The 14,536-nt window shown below is 46.0% G+C and overlaps 1 protein-coding gene across 2 annotated transcripts in view; it reads left to right on the top strand.

Moving 5' to 3' along the window:
* The window catches only part of LOC115465869 (retinol dehydrogenase 16-like), a 261,639-nt gene that overhangs the window by 30,484 nt on the left and 216,619 nt on the right, over window positions 1-14,536 (top strand). For both annotated transcript variants that reach the window (XM_030196670.1, XM_030196671.1), the window contains exon 3: window positions 13,638-13,896. In XM_030196670.1, the coding sequence (XP_030052530.1) occupies window positions 13,638-13,896 (259 nt within the window). The remainder of the gene's footprint in view (window positions 1-13,637; window positions 13,897-14,536) is intronic.

Below are 14,536 nucleotides of genomic sequence, written 5' to 3' on the forward strand. Positions count from 1 at the left end.
CCCATACCTCTTTGACGGAGGAGTGAGTAGTACACTCCCTCATCCAGCGACGCCTTCAAAATGACAGCACCCTGCCCGATGCATTATGGGATGTCATAAATGGGGCTTCCCTATCGTAAAAGGATCCCCGCCCAGTTCATCCCAGAATGCACAGGGCAGGGTGCCACCATTTTGATGGCGGCACTGGACGAGGAGGGAATGTGCTACTGTACATTGAAGAGGTACAAGGGGGGAAGGAGGAGGGCTCCACTAGACTTCCAGGGAGCATGGGGGTTGGAGCGGCAGCCCACTTGGGGCACCAGGGCTTATTTTTTGGGTGTTTGGGAGGGTTAGGGGGCTGGAGATCCACTGGATCTCCAGCATCCCTGGGCCCTCCTGTTGGGGTGTCGGGGGGCTGGAGGCCCACCGGACCTCCTGCCCCCCATGTTGCTGTCTGGGGGAGGGGCTTGAGGTGGTGGATGGCGGAGGTCTGGGAGTCCTATGTACCTCCATCTCATTTGACAGGTCCGGGCTTTTGACAGCCCAGACCTGTCAAACTAGTGCGGGAGAATTGTGCCTGGAGTGCATGCTCAGGCACAATCCTTTCGCACTTTTCCTCTATGTTCAGGGATAATATCTTGCTTAAATCTGCATGCTATTATCTCTGATCATAGGTTCAGTATAGCCCCGCGCTGTTCCAGAACTATTTTTAGAGTGCTGTTTGGAACAGCACGGGGCTTATGATCTGCTCATCAGAAAGGAGATCTGCATTTCCAGCTGCCAGGAACAGTACTGGATCATGTTTCTCTGATGAGTTAAAGAGCAAAGGAGGTGGGAGGGGGAAGGACAGCTCTAATGGGCCGATGATCAGAAGCAAACGCAGGCGCTAGAGGCTGTTAGCGCCATACTAGCACTTGTGTTTGTTACTGCCCCATGATCAGAGCCCCCGAGCGTGTGAAACAACGCGCTTGCGGGCTCTGAACGCAACTAGCATGCAAATGCATGCTAAACCTGTTCGTCCTCAATGATCAGCGTGCCCAGTGCTTTTTTTGTAGAAAAAAAGGTGTCGGTACTCATTTTAGCCACAGCCCTTATACCAGCCATAGCGCATATAAACAGACATCATTGAAAATATTATACTAGTATAGGAGAAAAAAATAATGTGATTTTTTTTTCATTATAAATAACTTCTGTAAGCTGTTACAGCTCCACTATACCCAGTGCAAAATAAGACAACAGATTTAAATTCTCAAATTGGACATATTCCAAACACTAAAATGAAAATAAAATGATTTTTTCTACCTTTGTCTGGTGACTTTGTTTTTCTATCCATATTGGTCCCAGTCTCTGATTCTGCTGCTCTCTATCTGTTCTCTTAACTCCGTTTCCAGGGCTTCCTTTCCATTTATTTCTTTACTTTCCTCCTTTCTTCTTCATTTCTTGCCCTACATCCATAAGTAAAAGCTGGGTCCTCCTCCGTGGAATTGACTGGAGGAGGTATAACATGGATCCAGCTTTTGCCTATTTTCTCCATCCATGTGCAGTTTTTCTCCTGTCCCCTTTCCCTCATCTCCATCCATGTGCATCTTCTTTTTTTCTTTCCTCCCCTCCATCCATCCATCCATGTCCAGCACTTCTCCTCTCTCCTCCCCTGTATCCATATAAAGCAATAGTTCACTCTCCCCTTTCCATCCAAGTCCAGCATTTCTCCTCTCTCCCCTGCCCTCACCTTCCATCCATGTCCAGCGAATCTCTTCGCTGACCTCCCCTCCCATCCATGTCCAGTATGTCTCCTCTCTCCCCTGTCCTCCCCTCCCATCCATGTGCAGCGATTCTTCTCTCCCCCCTGTCCTCCCCTCCCATCCATGTCCAGCGATTCTCTTCTCCCCTGCCCTCCCCTCTCATCCATGTCCAGCATGTCTCCTCTCTCCCCTGCCCTCCCCTCCCATCCATGTCCAGCGATTCTCTCTTCCCTGCCTTCCCCTCAAATCCATGTCCAGCAATTCTCTCCATGTCCAGCGATTCTCCTCTCTCCCATGCCCTCCCTTCCACTCCATGTCCAGCGATTCGTTCAAACCCCAGCGCCGCCCCTATCTCCTTCCCCGACTTTCCGTCCGTGCACCTATGCGCCCTGCCTTGAAATCTTCAGTTTACCCGAAGTCGCAGCAAACCGGCAGTAAAAGCAGCAGGCACTGGCAGGCAGGCTCGCCTCCTCATCGCTTCCCTTCCCTCTCAGCGCGTCCCGCTTTCCTCTGATGTAATTTCCTTTCCGTGAGGGCGGGTCACACTGAGAGGGAAGGGAAGCGATGAGGAGGCGTGCCTGCCTGTCTGCTGCTGCTGCTTTTACTGCCGGTTTGCCGCGACTTCGGGTAAATTAAAGATTTCAAAGCAGGGAGCATGGGTGCACGAACCGAAGGGAGCAGGCAGGTGAGCTGGATCTCAAAAAAAAGCACTGAGCGTGCCAAAGATTGGCTCGCTGGCCGCAGCAAACCCTACGCCAGCTCAGAATTGGCGTTAAGGTTTGCAGACCATTGGTGAGGAATGGTGAGCCCTGCCCAGCATGCATTTGTATGCCAGCAGGAACCCCGACCCCCACCCCCCCTCCAGTGATGGGACTGGAGGTCCAGCAGACCTCTGGTCCCCCCGACCACCCAGACACAGGTTCTGGGGGGATGGAGATCTGGTGGGTCTCCAGTCCCCCCCCCCCCCCCCCCAGCATTTCTCAGATGTTCCTGGTGACCCAGTGGGCTGCAGGTCAATCCCCCCCACCTGGTGGTCTAGCAGCCCTTCCCCACCCCCCCTACCTTCAGTTGGAGGAGGGAGTTGGCTTCCCTCCTCTTCCATTGGTGCCGCCTGTAAAATGGTGGTGCCCTGCGCAGTGCATCCTGGGATGCACTGGGCAGGGCTTCACTCCTGGATCTCCAGCCCCCCCCCCCCCAGACTTGTGTCGGGGGTGGTCAGAGGGACCAGAGATAGCCGGACCTCCAGTCTCCGTTTTGCTTGGCTCAGGGCTAGGGTAGTTGGGGTCTGGTGGTCCCATGGACCTCTAGCCCCTGTGTTTGACAGGTCTGGGCTTTTGACAGCCCAGACCTGTCAAACAAGTGCGGGAGGATTGCCAAGTGCCGGAGGATTGTGCCTGAGCATGCGCACTTCTACACCGTGATCAGAGAGAATTGTGTGCTTAAATTTGCATGCAATTTTCTCATCATAGGTGCGGTAAAGCCCCATGCTGTTCCAGCTCTATTTTAGAGCGCTGTTTGGAACAGCATGGGGCTTTTAATCTTCCCATAAGTCAGTGACCCTTCCAACAATTTGTTTGATGCTAAAGACAAGATTTAATTTACATAGACATTACATGAAGAATGCCAGTACCAGCCAGGATTCCACCCCTGTGGGGCAGCATTTTACAAAAGCAGAACACTGGGCCAAATGCACTAAACTTTACAAGCCATTAACGAGCAAGCAGTAAATCCTGGCATGCACTAAACACTTTTTTCCGACGACAGTAGCAGCTAACGAAAACGGAATGCAGATGAGCAAATCATGTAGAAACCCTATTGTAATGAGATGCACTAACCTTTTCTGATTGCCTTAACGCTGGAAAGCGCTGGAAAATCTAACGAAAGGACTGTACCTCTCGTTGGGGCTGGGCGGGATTGGAAAAATTATTAAAATACTTTAAAAAAACCTGGAAGTCTCTGAGCCAATCCCAGTGCATTTAGCTGAGCTAAACGCGCTGTGATTGGCTCAGAGACTTCTCAGCTGAGTGAAGCAAGGGCAAAAAGGACGTTTTTATTATTCCGGGGTTGAGTGATGTCCAAAAAAGAGCCTGCAGCATCGGAGCCTGTTTGATTTTTTTAATAAAGCTTCGCTTAAAAAAAAAAAAAAGGCCATTTTGTGCGTTCCCCCCCCCCCCCCCCCTACAATAATAAAAACGTCCTTTTTGCCCGTGCTTCACTCAGCTGAGAGATCTGGAAGTAAAGGATGGACTTCCAAGCAAATAGAGCTGTGGCCGAGTGGCTAGAGCACCTGTCTTGTAATCCAGAGGTGGCGGGTTCAAATCCCACTAACAGTTTTATTAAAATTGGAGTTATTTATTATTTTCTCCCCGTTTTTATTTATTTATTTGAACATTTCTTATTCTGCCATTCATGAACCTTTTCAAGACTAACAACTTCCAAACTGCACTTGCTTGCTATGAGTGAAATTCAGTCAACACATTAGCAGAAGCCCTGGCTCTGATGCTGCAGGCTCTCAGCTGAGCTAAACGCGTTGTGATTGGCTCTGAGACCCGGAAGTCTCTGAGCCAATCACAACACGTTTAGCTCAGCTAAACGCGCTGTGATTGGCTGAGAGACTTCCGGGTCTCTCAGCTGAGAGCCTGCAGCATTGGAGCCAGGGTTACCTCGCAGGAGGGGGAAAAGCGTTTAGCTCAGCTCGGCTCAATGCTTCCTTCGCTGTGATTGGGTGGAAGATGGCGCTGGGCGGATGGAAATCTTAATGACATTCTCCAGAATTGCTTCTATTTGTACCATGGTAGGTGCAGCGGATGCCTGCAGCATTGGAGGCTGTGATTTTTTTTTATAATACACTACAGTGAAGAACATCCATAAAGGACGCGCCTGACGAGCACTTGGCACTTGAGGTGTATTTGGCATGCGCAGAGCAGCCAGCATAACACTTTGCTGCTCTGCGCATGCTTGACCGGCCGATTCTCTGACTGTTTTACGAGGGAATAGAGAATGCAAGTCAGCTACAACGAGTAGCTCATTTGCATTCCCTTTCCTTGATGCATAGCCGTTCCCTACCGATTCGCTATGGAATTCGGTAGGGAACGACTCTAGCGACGACTTTTGTGCATCTGGCCCACTGTACCAGTGATTTCATAGTAAGGATCCTGAAAGGTAACTTTAAAGCAATAGGAAAGTAAGACCTATGAAGTCAGAATGATTGAATATTTTGACACCCAACACACAGGACTTAACAATGATCTGAGTTTTCTAGCCCATTATAAGCCATAAAGCAGTGGCGTACCGTGGAGGGGGCGGTCCGCCCCGGGTGTACGCCGCTGGGGGGTGCCACGGCGCGCACCTGTCAGCTCCGAGTTCGCTAACTTCGCTCTTTCGCTGCAGCTCCCTCTGTCCCGGAACAGGTTACTTCCTGTTCCGGGGCAGAGGGAGCTACAGCGAACGAATGAAGTTAGCGAACTCGGAGCCAACAGGCGCGCGCCGTGGCACCCCCCCCCCCCCCCCGCGGCATGCACCCGTGAGGCTGTCATTTCACCGGGGGGGGGGGGAGGAGGTGTCATTTCGCCAGGGGGGGGGGCGCATTGGCGATCTGCCCCGGGTGTCATTCAGGCTAGGAACGCCACTGCCATAAAGTTGTATTGCTCTGTTTGTCACCCTCCTCTCACCTATCCACCCCCATCCTAAAATGCTTTGATGTTCCCATGCATATCTCCTATCCACCTCCACCCCCACCCTGTTATGAAATGCTTTGATGTTTCACATATATATACTGTCATCCAGCACATTTGCTTAGTTCTGATCTGACGAAGGACAACCTACGAAAGCTAATCAAGAAATGTATTAAGTTATGTCCAATAAAAAGGTATCATCTTATTTCTTTTCCATGTTTTATTTTGTTTTATTTATATTGATTACCTTTATTGGTAACTAATTGCTGTCTGCCAGAGAGAATCTGTATGGCTCGGGCTACTTGCTTCAAAGTAGACAGAAGGGAGGGGTGAGGATTCAGAGCAGCTTCAAGGTAATTATCATAAAGGTGTGAGAAATGCAACACACAGAACTTAAGTAGAAAGATTCTTTTTTTATTCTGGGATCCTGCCTCAAAGTTTTCCTCTGAATGTTGCAATGCTCCTGTAAGCCAGTTTTATTTCTTAATCTTTCTTATACTCAGTTCAGATGTTCATCAATTTGCCAATTTCCTTTGATTATTGTGCTTGATAGGTTATCAATAGAAATCAAACAAAATAAAACATGGAAAAGAAAATAAGATGATACCTTTTTTATTGGACATAACTTAATACATTTCTTGATTAGCTTTCGAAGGTTGCCCTTCTTCCTCAGATCGGAAATAAGCAAATGGGTTAGCAGATAGTATATATAAGAGAAACATCAAAGCATTACTTTGACAGTCTGACAGAGTGGGAGGGTGGGGGTATGCATGGGGACATCAAAGCATTCCATTGATATTCTAACAGAATGGGTGTTGGTAGGTGAGAGGAGGGTAATAGAGAAATAAACAGAGAAATACAGCTTTATGGTTTATAATGGGTTAGAAAACCCAGATCCTTATTAAGTCCTGTTTGTTGGGTGTCAAAATATTCAATCATTCTTATTTCAAAGGTCTTACGTTCCTGTATTGTTTTAAAATTACCTTTCAGTATTCTTACTGTGAAATCACTGGTGCAGTGTTCTGGTCTTGTAAAGTGTTGGCCCACAGGGGTGGGGGCTTGACTGGCACCGGCTATTTTCATGTGATGTCTGTGCAGATTGAATCTTGTCTTAAGCATCTGACCTGTTTCTCCAATATACCATCCTTCGTTACATTTTTTACACTGAATGATATATACCATATTGGAAGATGAGCATGAAAAATAGTCCTTTTTGTTGAATATTTTCCTTTGTGAATGACTGTGGGGTCTTGTGAAATGTTTTGGCATAGTTTGCAGCTGACTGTTTTACACGGAAACGTGCCCTTTTCTTTTTCCGTCTGTGTTGGAAGTTTACTTCTGATCAGCTTGTGTTTTAAATTTGGTGGCTGTCGGAAGGCCAGCACTGGTGGGAATGGGAATATCTCTTTCAGTAATTCATCTTCCTGGAGTAGTGGCTGTAGGTCTCTTATGATTTTCCTCAGTTTCTCCAGCTCTGGGTTGTGTGTTACTACAAGGGGAATTCTGTCTGTGGCTTTTTTTTCTTTGTACTGTAGCAGATTTTCCCTGGGTGTTTTGAGGGAGGAGGCAATATTCTTGGAGATTATTTTGGGGTTGTAGCCTTTCTGTTCGAAGGATGCAGTCAGGGTTTCGAGGTGTCTGTCTTTGTCCCCTGGGTCAGAGCAGATACGGTGGTATCTTGTGGCTTGGCTGTAAAGAATGGATCTTTTTGTATGTGAAGGGTGGAAGCTGGAGTTGTGGAGGTAGCTGCATCTGTCTGTGGGTTTCGTGTATATAGGTGTTTATATACAGCCATCACTGATTGAGACTGTGGTGTCCAAAAAATTGACTTTTTCTGGGGAGTAGTCAATTTTGAATCTGATTGTAGGATGGTATGTATTGAAGGAATAGTAAAATTGTTTCAGAGTTTCTTCCCCCTCCATCCAAATCATAAAAATGTCATCGATGTACCAGTAGTATTTTAGAGGTTTGGTCTGGTATGTATTCAGAAATGTCTCTTCCAGCTCAGCCATAAAAAGGTTGGCGTATTGGGGTGGTGTCCTGGTGCCCATTGCAGTGCCCCTCTCTACTTGTGCTTGATAGAAAGTCAAAATACAAACAGTTTCTCTTTCAAGTTATTATTGGCTTTCAGCTACTGCAGGAAGTGGAGAAAGAGGAGGGAGGCTAGCACCTCTTGAGCAGGGCAGATTATATTTGCAAGATAAAGGAGAGTAGTTGATTTTAATTATTCTTTGGCATGCAGCCAGGAGAAATGCAAGCTGTCTTTTAAATGCGGGGTTTTAAACTTCCACAAAACTTTCTACTTCACAAACTTTGAATCTTGATAAATACACTTAGACATCTTAAAGGGGGTTAGACTGTTTCCTAAAGGAAAAGTCCATAAACCGCTACTAAATAGACTTGGGAAAAATCCACAATTCCGGGAATAACATGTATAGAATGTTTGTACGTTTGGGAAGCTTGCCAGGTGCCCTTGGCCTGGATTGGTCGCTGTCGTGGACAGGATGCTGGGCTCGATGGACCCTTGGTCTTTTCCCAGTGTGGCATTACTTATGTACTTAAAAATAACTTAAAAATGTACCTTTTTTATTATTATTTTTTTTTTTACTGTTTTTCTCTTTTGATAAATGCACAAATATTCTTATTTAAGTCAGAAACATTGTCTTTCTTGGCTGAGAATTCACTTGCATGCAGACCTTGAATTTCAGAATGATGACTCATCACATTTACTTGATTTCTGGTTTGATTAGCCTCTCATTGCAGTGCATAAGGCTCTTGTAGAAGCACACTTTGTGCTTGGTGAAAGATTTCTAGATTCCCCTTTAATAAGTTTAATTTGCTTTTTCATGCAGCTGTATGTGGTATCTTCCATCTTGAGTAGAGAGGTGTGGTAGCCAGGTTAGTCCACTTTTAAAGGTAATCAATAGAAATAAAACAAAATAAAACCTGGAAAAGAAAGTAAGATGAGAGACCGGGAGATATGCATGGGAACATCAAAGCATTTCAGTGACAGTCTAACAGGATGGGGGTGGATAGGTGGGAGACAGGAAGGTGACAGAGCAATACAATTTACAAAGCAATACAATTTTATGCTTTGCTTTATAGTGGGCTAGAAAACCCAGATCTTTAAGTCCTGTCTGGTGGGTGTCACAATATTTGATCATTCTGACTTCAAAGGTCTTACGTTCCTGTATTGTTTTAAAGTTCCCTTTTAGGATCCTTACCATAAAATCACTGGTACAGTGTTCTGGTTTTGGAAAGTGCTGTCCCACAGGTGTGACATTTTTGTTGGTACTGGTATTTTTCATATGATATCTATGTAAATTAAATCTCTTCTTTAGCATCTGACTTGTTTCTCCAATGTAGCAGCCTTCATCGCATTTTTTCCTCTCAATGATATATACCACATTGGAGGATGAGCATGTGAAAGATTCCTTAATGTTGAATATTTTCCTTTGTGAATGACTGTGGGGTCCTGTGAGATATTTTGGCATATTTTGCAGCTGGATATATTGCAAGGATGTGTGCCATTCTTTTTTGAGTCTGTGTCGGGAGCTTACTTCTAATTAGCTTGTGTTTTAAGTTGGGTGGCTGTCGGAAGGCCAGCACTGGTGGGGATAGGAATATCTCTTTCAGTAATTCATCCTCCTGGAATAGAGGCTGCAGATCTCTTATGATTTTTCTAGCTCTGGGTTGTATGTCACTATAAGGGGGATTCTGTCTGTGGCTTTTTTTCCCTTGTACTGTAGCATATTTTCCCTGAGTGTTTTGAGGGAGGAGGCAATATTCTTGGAGATTACTTTGGGGTTGTAGCCTTTCTGTTCGAAGGATGCAGTGTGGGTTTCAAGGTGTCTGTCTTTGTCCCCAGGGTCAGAGCAGATACGATGGTATCTTGTGGCTTGGCTGTAAAGAATGGATCTTTTTGTATGTGAAGGGTGGAAGCTGAAGTTGTGGAGGTAGCTGCATTTGTCTGTGGGTTTCTTGTATATGGATGTTTGTATATAGCCATCGCTGATCGAGACTGGTGTCCAAAAAATTGACTTTTTCTGTGGAGTAGTCAATTTTGAATCTGATTGTAGGATGGTATGTATTGAAGGAATTGTAAAATAGTTTGAGTTTCTTCCCCCTCAGTCCAAATCATAAAAATGTCATCGATGTACCGGTAGTATTTTAGGGGTTTGGTCTGATATGTATTCAGAAATGTCTCTTCCAGCTCAGCCATAAAGAGGTTGGCATATTGGGGTGCTCTCCTGGTGCCCATTGCAGTGCCCATTGTTTGTAGATAGATATCACCTAAAGGCCCTGAACAAATTTAATTCCTAGTCCGAGAAAAGTTCAGGATGGTTTCCCTGGGCACTCTTCTTCCTAGGATTCATAAAAACAATTGGCTATGTTCTCTGGATTTAAAGGATGCATATACTCAAATTCTGATACTTCCAGCCCACCAGAAATGTCTTTGATTTCAACTGGGGACGTATCACTTTCAGTACCACGTGTTGCCTTTTGGCCTTTCATCAGCTCCCAGGGTCTTCACCAAATGTCTAGTGGTAGTTGCAGCATTACTACGAAGACTGGGAGTCTGTGTTCCCATATCTCGATGATTGGCTGGTGAAGAGCACCTCAGAGTTGCGGATGACTGTTCGGGTGCTTGAGCTACTAGGGTTCGTTTTAAACTACCCCAAGTCTCATCTCTGCCATGTCCAGCAATTGGAGTTTATAGGAGCCCTGCTCGATACTCTGATGGTTGGAGTCTATCTCCCAGAGACGAGCGACCAATCTTGTCACACTCGCCTCCAAAGTTTGTGCCTCTCAGCAGGTCACAACTTGGCAGATATGAAGATTGTCAGGCCACATGGCTTCCACAGTGTATGTTATACCCTTGACAAATTCCTCAGCCACAAAAAGTGCTGATGACAGATGCTTCTCTCCTGGAATGGGGAGCTCATGTAGTTGAGTCCTCCCAGGAAACAAATCTTCAGATCAATCTCCTGGAGCTCCGGGCGATGTGGAACGCTCTAAAGGCTTTCAGAAATCGGCTATCTCACCAAATGTTCTCATCCAGACAATCAGATTTACCATGCACTATACCAACAAGCAGAGGGGCACCAGATCACGCCCTCTATGTCAGGAGGCTGTCCGGATGTGGCATTGGGCTGGCCATCATGGCATGTTTTTTTGAGCCAGATCTGGTGGGCAAAAAACAATACCCTGGACAACAGATTGAGCACAATAATGCAACCTCACGAGTGGTCTCTCAATATGGGTATAGGCCGCTGGGTCTTCTGAGCATGGGGCAGGCACTCCCTCGGTGGATCTTTTTGCCACTCAGATCAACCACAATGTCCCTCAGTTCTGTTCCAGGCTTCAGGCCCATGACGACTAGTGTCAGATGCCTTCCTCAGTTGGGGGACAGGTCTTCTGTATGCATATCGTCCCATACCTCTAGTGGGAAAGACTTTGTTGAAATTGAAGCAAGACCGCGGAATCATGATTCTGATCACGCCGTACTGGCCGCAGCAGATATTGTTCCCTCTATTTCTGGAGTTATCCTCTGATGAACTGTAGAGATTAGAATGTTTTATGACCCTCATGCAGAAAAAGGGGTCTCTTCTACATCCCAACCTCCAGTCTCTGGCTCTCACAGCTTGGATGTTGAGAGCCTAGAATTCGCTTCCATGGGTCTTTCGGAGGGTGTCTCCCGGGTCTTGCTGTCTTCCAGGAAAGACTCCACTAAGAGGTGCTATTCTTTCAAATGGAGGAGGTTTGCCATCTGGTGTGAGAATAAGGCCCTAGATCCCCTTGCTTGCCCTACTCAGACCTGCTTGAATACCTTCTACACCAAGCAGCGTCTGGTCTCAAGACCTACTCCTTAAGGGTTCAACTTAGTGCAATTAGTGCTTATCATCAACGTATAGAAGGTAAACCCATCTCTGGACAGCCTCTAGTTGTTCGCTTAATGAGAGATTTGCTTTTGTCAAAGCCCCCTGTCAAACCTCAACCAGTGTCATGGGACCTCTACATCATTCTCACCCAGTTGATGAAAGCTCCTTTTGAGCTACTGACTTCCTGCCATCTGAAGTACTTGACCTTGAAAGTCATTTTCTTGGTAGCTATGACTTCAGCTCGTAGGGTCTGTGAGCTTCAGACTTTAGTGGTTGATGCACCTTTTACTAAGTTTCATTACAACAGAGTAGTCCTCCTCCGCATGCACCATAAGTTCCTGCCAAAAGTGGTGTCAGAGTTCCATCTGAACCAGTCGATTGTCTTGCCAACAATCTTTCCCCGACCTAATGCCGATCCTAGCGAAACCAGCTTGCACACCTTGGATTGCAAGAGAGTATTGGCCTATTACACGGAGCAGACAAGGCCCCACTGACAGTCCGTCTAGCTTTTTGTGTCTTTTGATCCCAACAGGATGGGGATTGCCATCGGGAAACGCACCATTTCTAATTGGCTGGCAGATTGCATTTCCTTCACTTATGCCCAGGCTGGGCTGGCCTGGCCTTGGAGGGTCAAGTCACGGCTCATAATGTCAAAGCCATGGCCATATTGGTAGCCCACTTGAGGTCAGCCTTCATTGAAGAAATTTGCAAGGCTGCAACGTGGTCTTCAGTCCACACATTCACATCACACTTCTGCCTTGAGCAGGATACCCAACGTGAAAGTCGGTTCGGGCAGTCAGTGTTGCAGAATCTGTGTTCTAGAATCCACCCTCCTAGGCCTATTTTATTCTGTTCCAGGCTGCACTCTCATTCAGATTGTATATAGTTTCAGATTAATCTGTGTTATGTCCTCGCCATTGCAAAGCTCAGTTGACCAGTGTTTGGTGTGTTTGGTGAGCCTGGATGTTAGGGATTCCCCACTTGTAAGAATTATAAGCCCGCTTGTCCTCGGAGAATATAAAGGTACTTACTTGTTCTCCGAGGACAGCAGGCTTTATATTCTCACAATCCCTTCCACCTCCCCTTGGAGTTGTCTCCTTTGTTATTTTTATTTTTGCTGTAGTATTAAACTGAGGAGACCGCGTTTTCGTGGTGGGTGGGAAGGCACTCACGCATGTGTGGTGGAGCGTGTCTTGCGCGCCACAAAGCTCTCGTTCAGCTTTCCAGACTGGGTGACATGGGTCCTCCTTGAATAACATTAGAAGTAAAACTTTAAATCTCTCCCATACCTTTTTAATAATATGTTTGGCCCTGTTCTGCAATTTAGGATAGGATAGTTGTTTTTCTGTTTGCATGTTTAAGTACAAGGATTTTCTGCAAGCATATTGATATATTTCCAATAAAAGATGAAACTGGTACATATGCATTTTGAAACCTTACTCTACATTTTTCTTCACAAAGATTTAAAAACAGTTGAATGTGTAGTTTCTCTAACCCTTGCTGGTTTAGAGTATGTGGCTGGTTCCCAGGGCCACCCTCCAGTGATGATTCTTCCCATATCCACTGCTATGGAGGAGTAGCCTAGTGCTTAGTGCAGCAGCCTGAGAACCTGGGGTGGGGAACCAAGCTTAATCCCCACTACAACCCTAGGCAAGACACTTAATCCTCCATTTCCCAAGGTACAAAATAAGTACCTGTACATAATATGTAAACTGCTTTGAGGGTAACCACAGAAAGGTGGTAAATCAAGTCCAATTCTCTTTTCCTTTCCCTAATCTGCCACTCCCTGACCCCCCCCCCCCCCCTCTCCCTCAACCTCGAGGACCTTCCCTTTAGCCGTCATTCCACCCCTGTACTTCTACTCCTCAATGATGACTGCACCCCTGGAGCATGGAGACAAAGCATGCAGTCATATGCCCAAGTTCCCCCCCTCCCTCCCCAGCACACCTGAGAAGCCTAAAGGGGACACGGCTGTGATCACAAAAATAGCCCCTGTGATCCCAGCACACTCAGGATAGTGCCGTTTCAATGAGGAGGAGGGGCCATAAATAAACATATCATTGGGGGGGGGGGGGTGACAGCCCACAAATGTATGTTTCCCTATGGCCCAATATAGTGTTTTGGCCCTGGCTTCTCTCCATACGGCCAGAATCTGACCAGAAAAATCTGCCTTGTGAATTACTGGATTAGCACATCTGTTGGGGTGAGGGCCCCCTTTAACGTTTCGATCCTAGGCATTTTAATCCTGCCCTGACTCAGGGAGGAGTAATAGTGTTAACCCTCCCCCCAAACAATCATTTTAAAAAGTTGGCTTATGCACTGCTTTTTCTATTTTTTTGTTTGTTTGTTTTGTTTTCCAGGGCTCTGGGGTCTAGTGAACAATGCTGGAATCTCTCTCCCTTCACTACCCAATGAATGGCTGTTGAAAGATGATTTCCTGAAGATACTGAACGTGAACCTGCTGGGGCTGATTGATGTGACCCTCAGTCTGCTCCCCCTGATCAGAAAAGCCAAGGGCAGGATTGTCAATGTTTCCAGTATGGCAGGAAGGATAAGTTTGGTTGGAGGTGGATACAGCATTTCTAAATACGGAGTGGAGGCTTTCTCGGACAGTCTCAGGTGAACAGAGCAGATATTTAGAGGAGGTGATTGAATTTTGAGGTGATAATTTCTTGTTCTATCAGTGCCACTAGTGAGTGATTCTTTTTGGTGGATGTGAATCAATAAAAAGATAAACGGGGGAAGAGAATCACCCTAAGGGCCAGATTTACTGAAAGTGAATAATAACAGATATTAATGTGCAATAGGATTTCTTAATTACATATATTAATGGCGTTTGGCATATGCTAATGAAGTAGCACCTTATAGTAAATCTAGCCCTAAATATGGCAAACACAGAGTACAGTCATTACCTGCACTGTACAAAGTGAAAACAGTTAAATAGATTAGAGCAGTGCTTCTCATCCCTCTCCCAGAGGCACATGTAGCCAGTTAGGGTTTCAGGCTTGCCACTATGAATATACCTGAGAGGAATTTACATAAATGGATTTTAAATATATGCAAATTAATCTTATTGTTTAGCCCTGAAAACATGGCTTGCTTGGTGTGCCTCCAGGTGAGGGCCGAGGAGCGCTGACATAGGGATAAGTGAGCATTATTTTAATTATATGTGCTTTTAACCTATGTGTTAACACCTTATACCATTTATGGAGGCTAATATGCAAAAGATTTGTTCAGGTGACTTCAGGAGCTGCGCGCA

The sequence above is a fragment of the Microcaecilia unicolor genome, chromosome 3 (genome assembly GCF_901765095.1).
Source record: "Microcaecilia unicolor chromosome 3, aMicUni1.1, whole genome shotgun sequence".
Classification (NCBI taxonomy): Eukaryota; Metazoa; Chordata; class Amphibia; order Gymnophiona; family Siphonopidae; genus Microcaecilia; species Microcaecilia unicolor.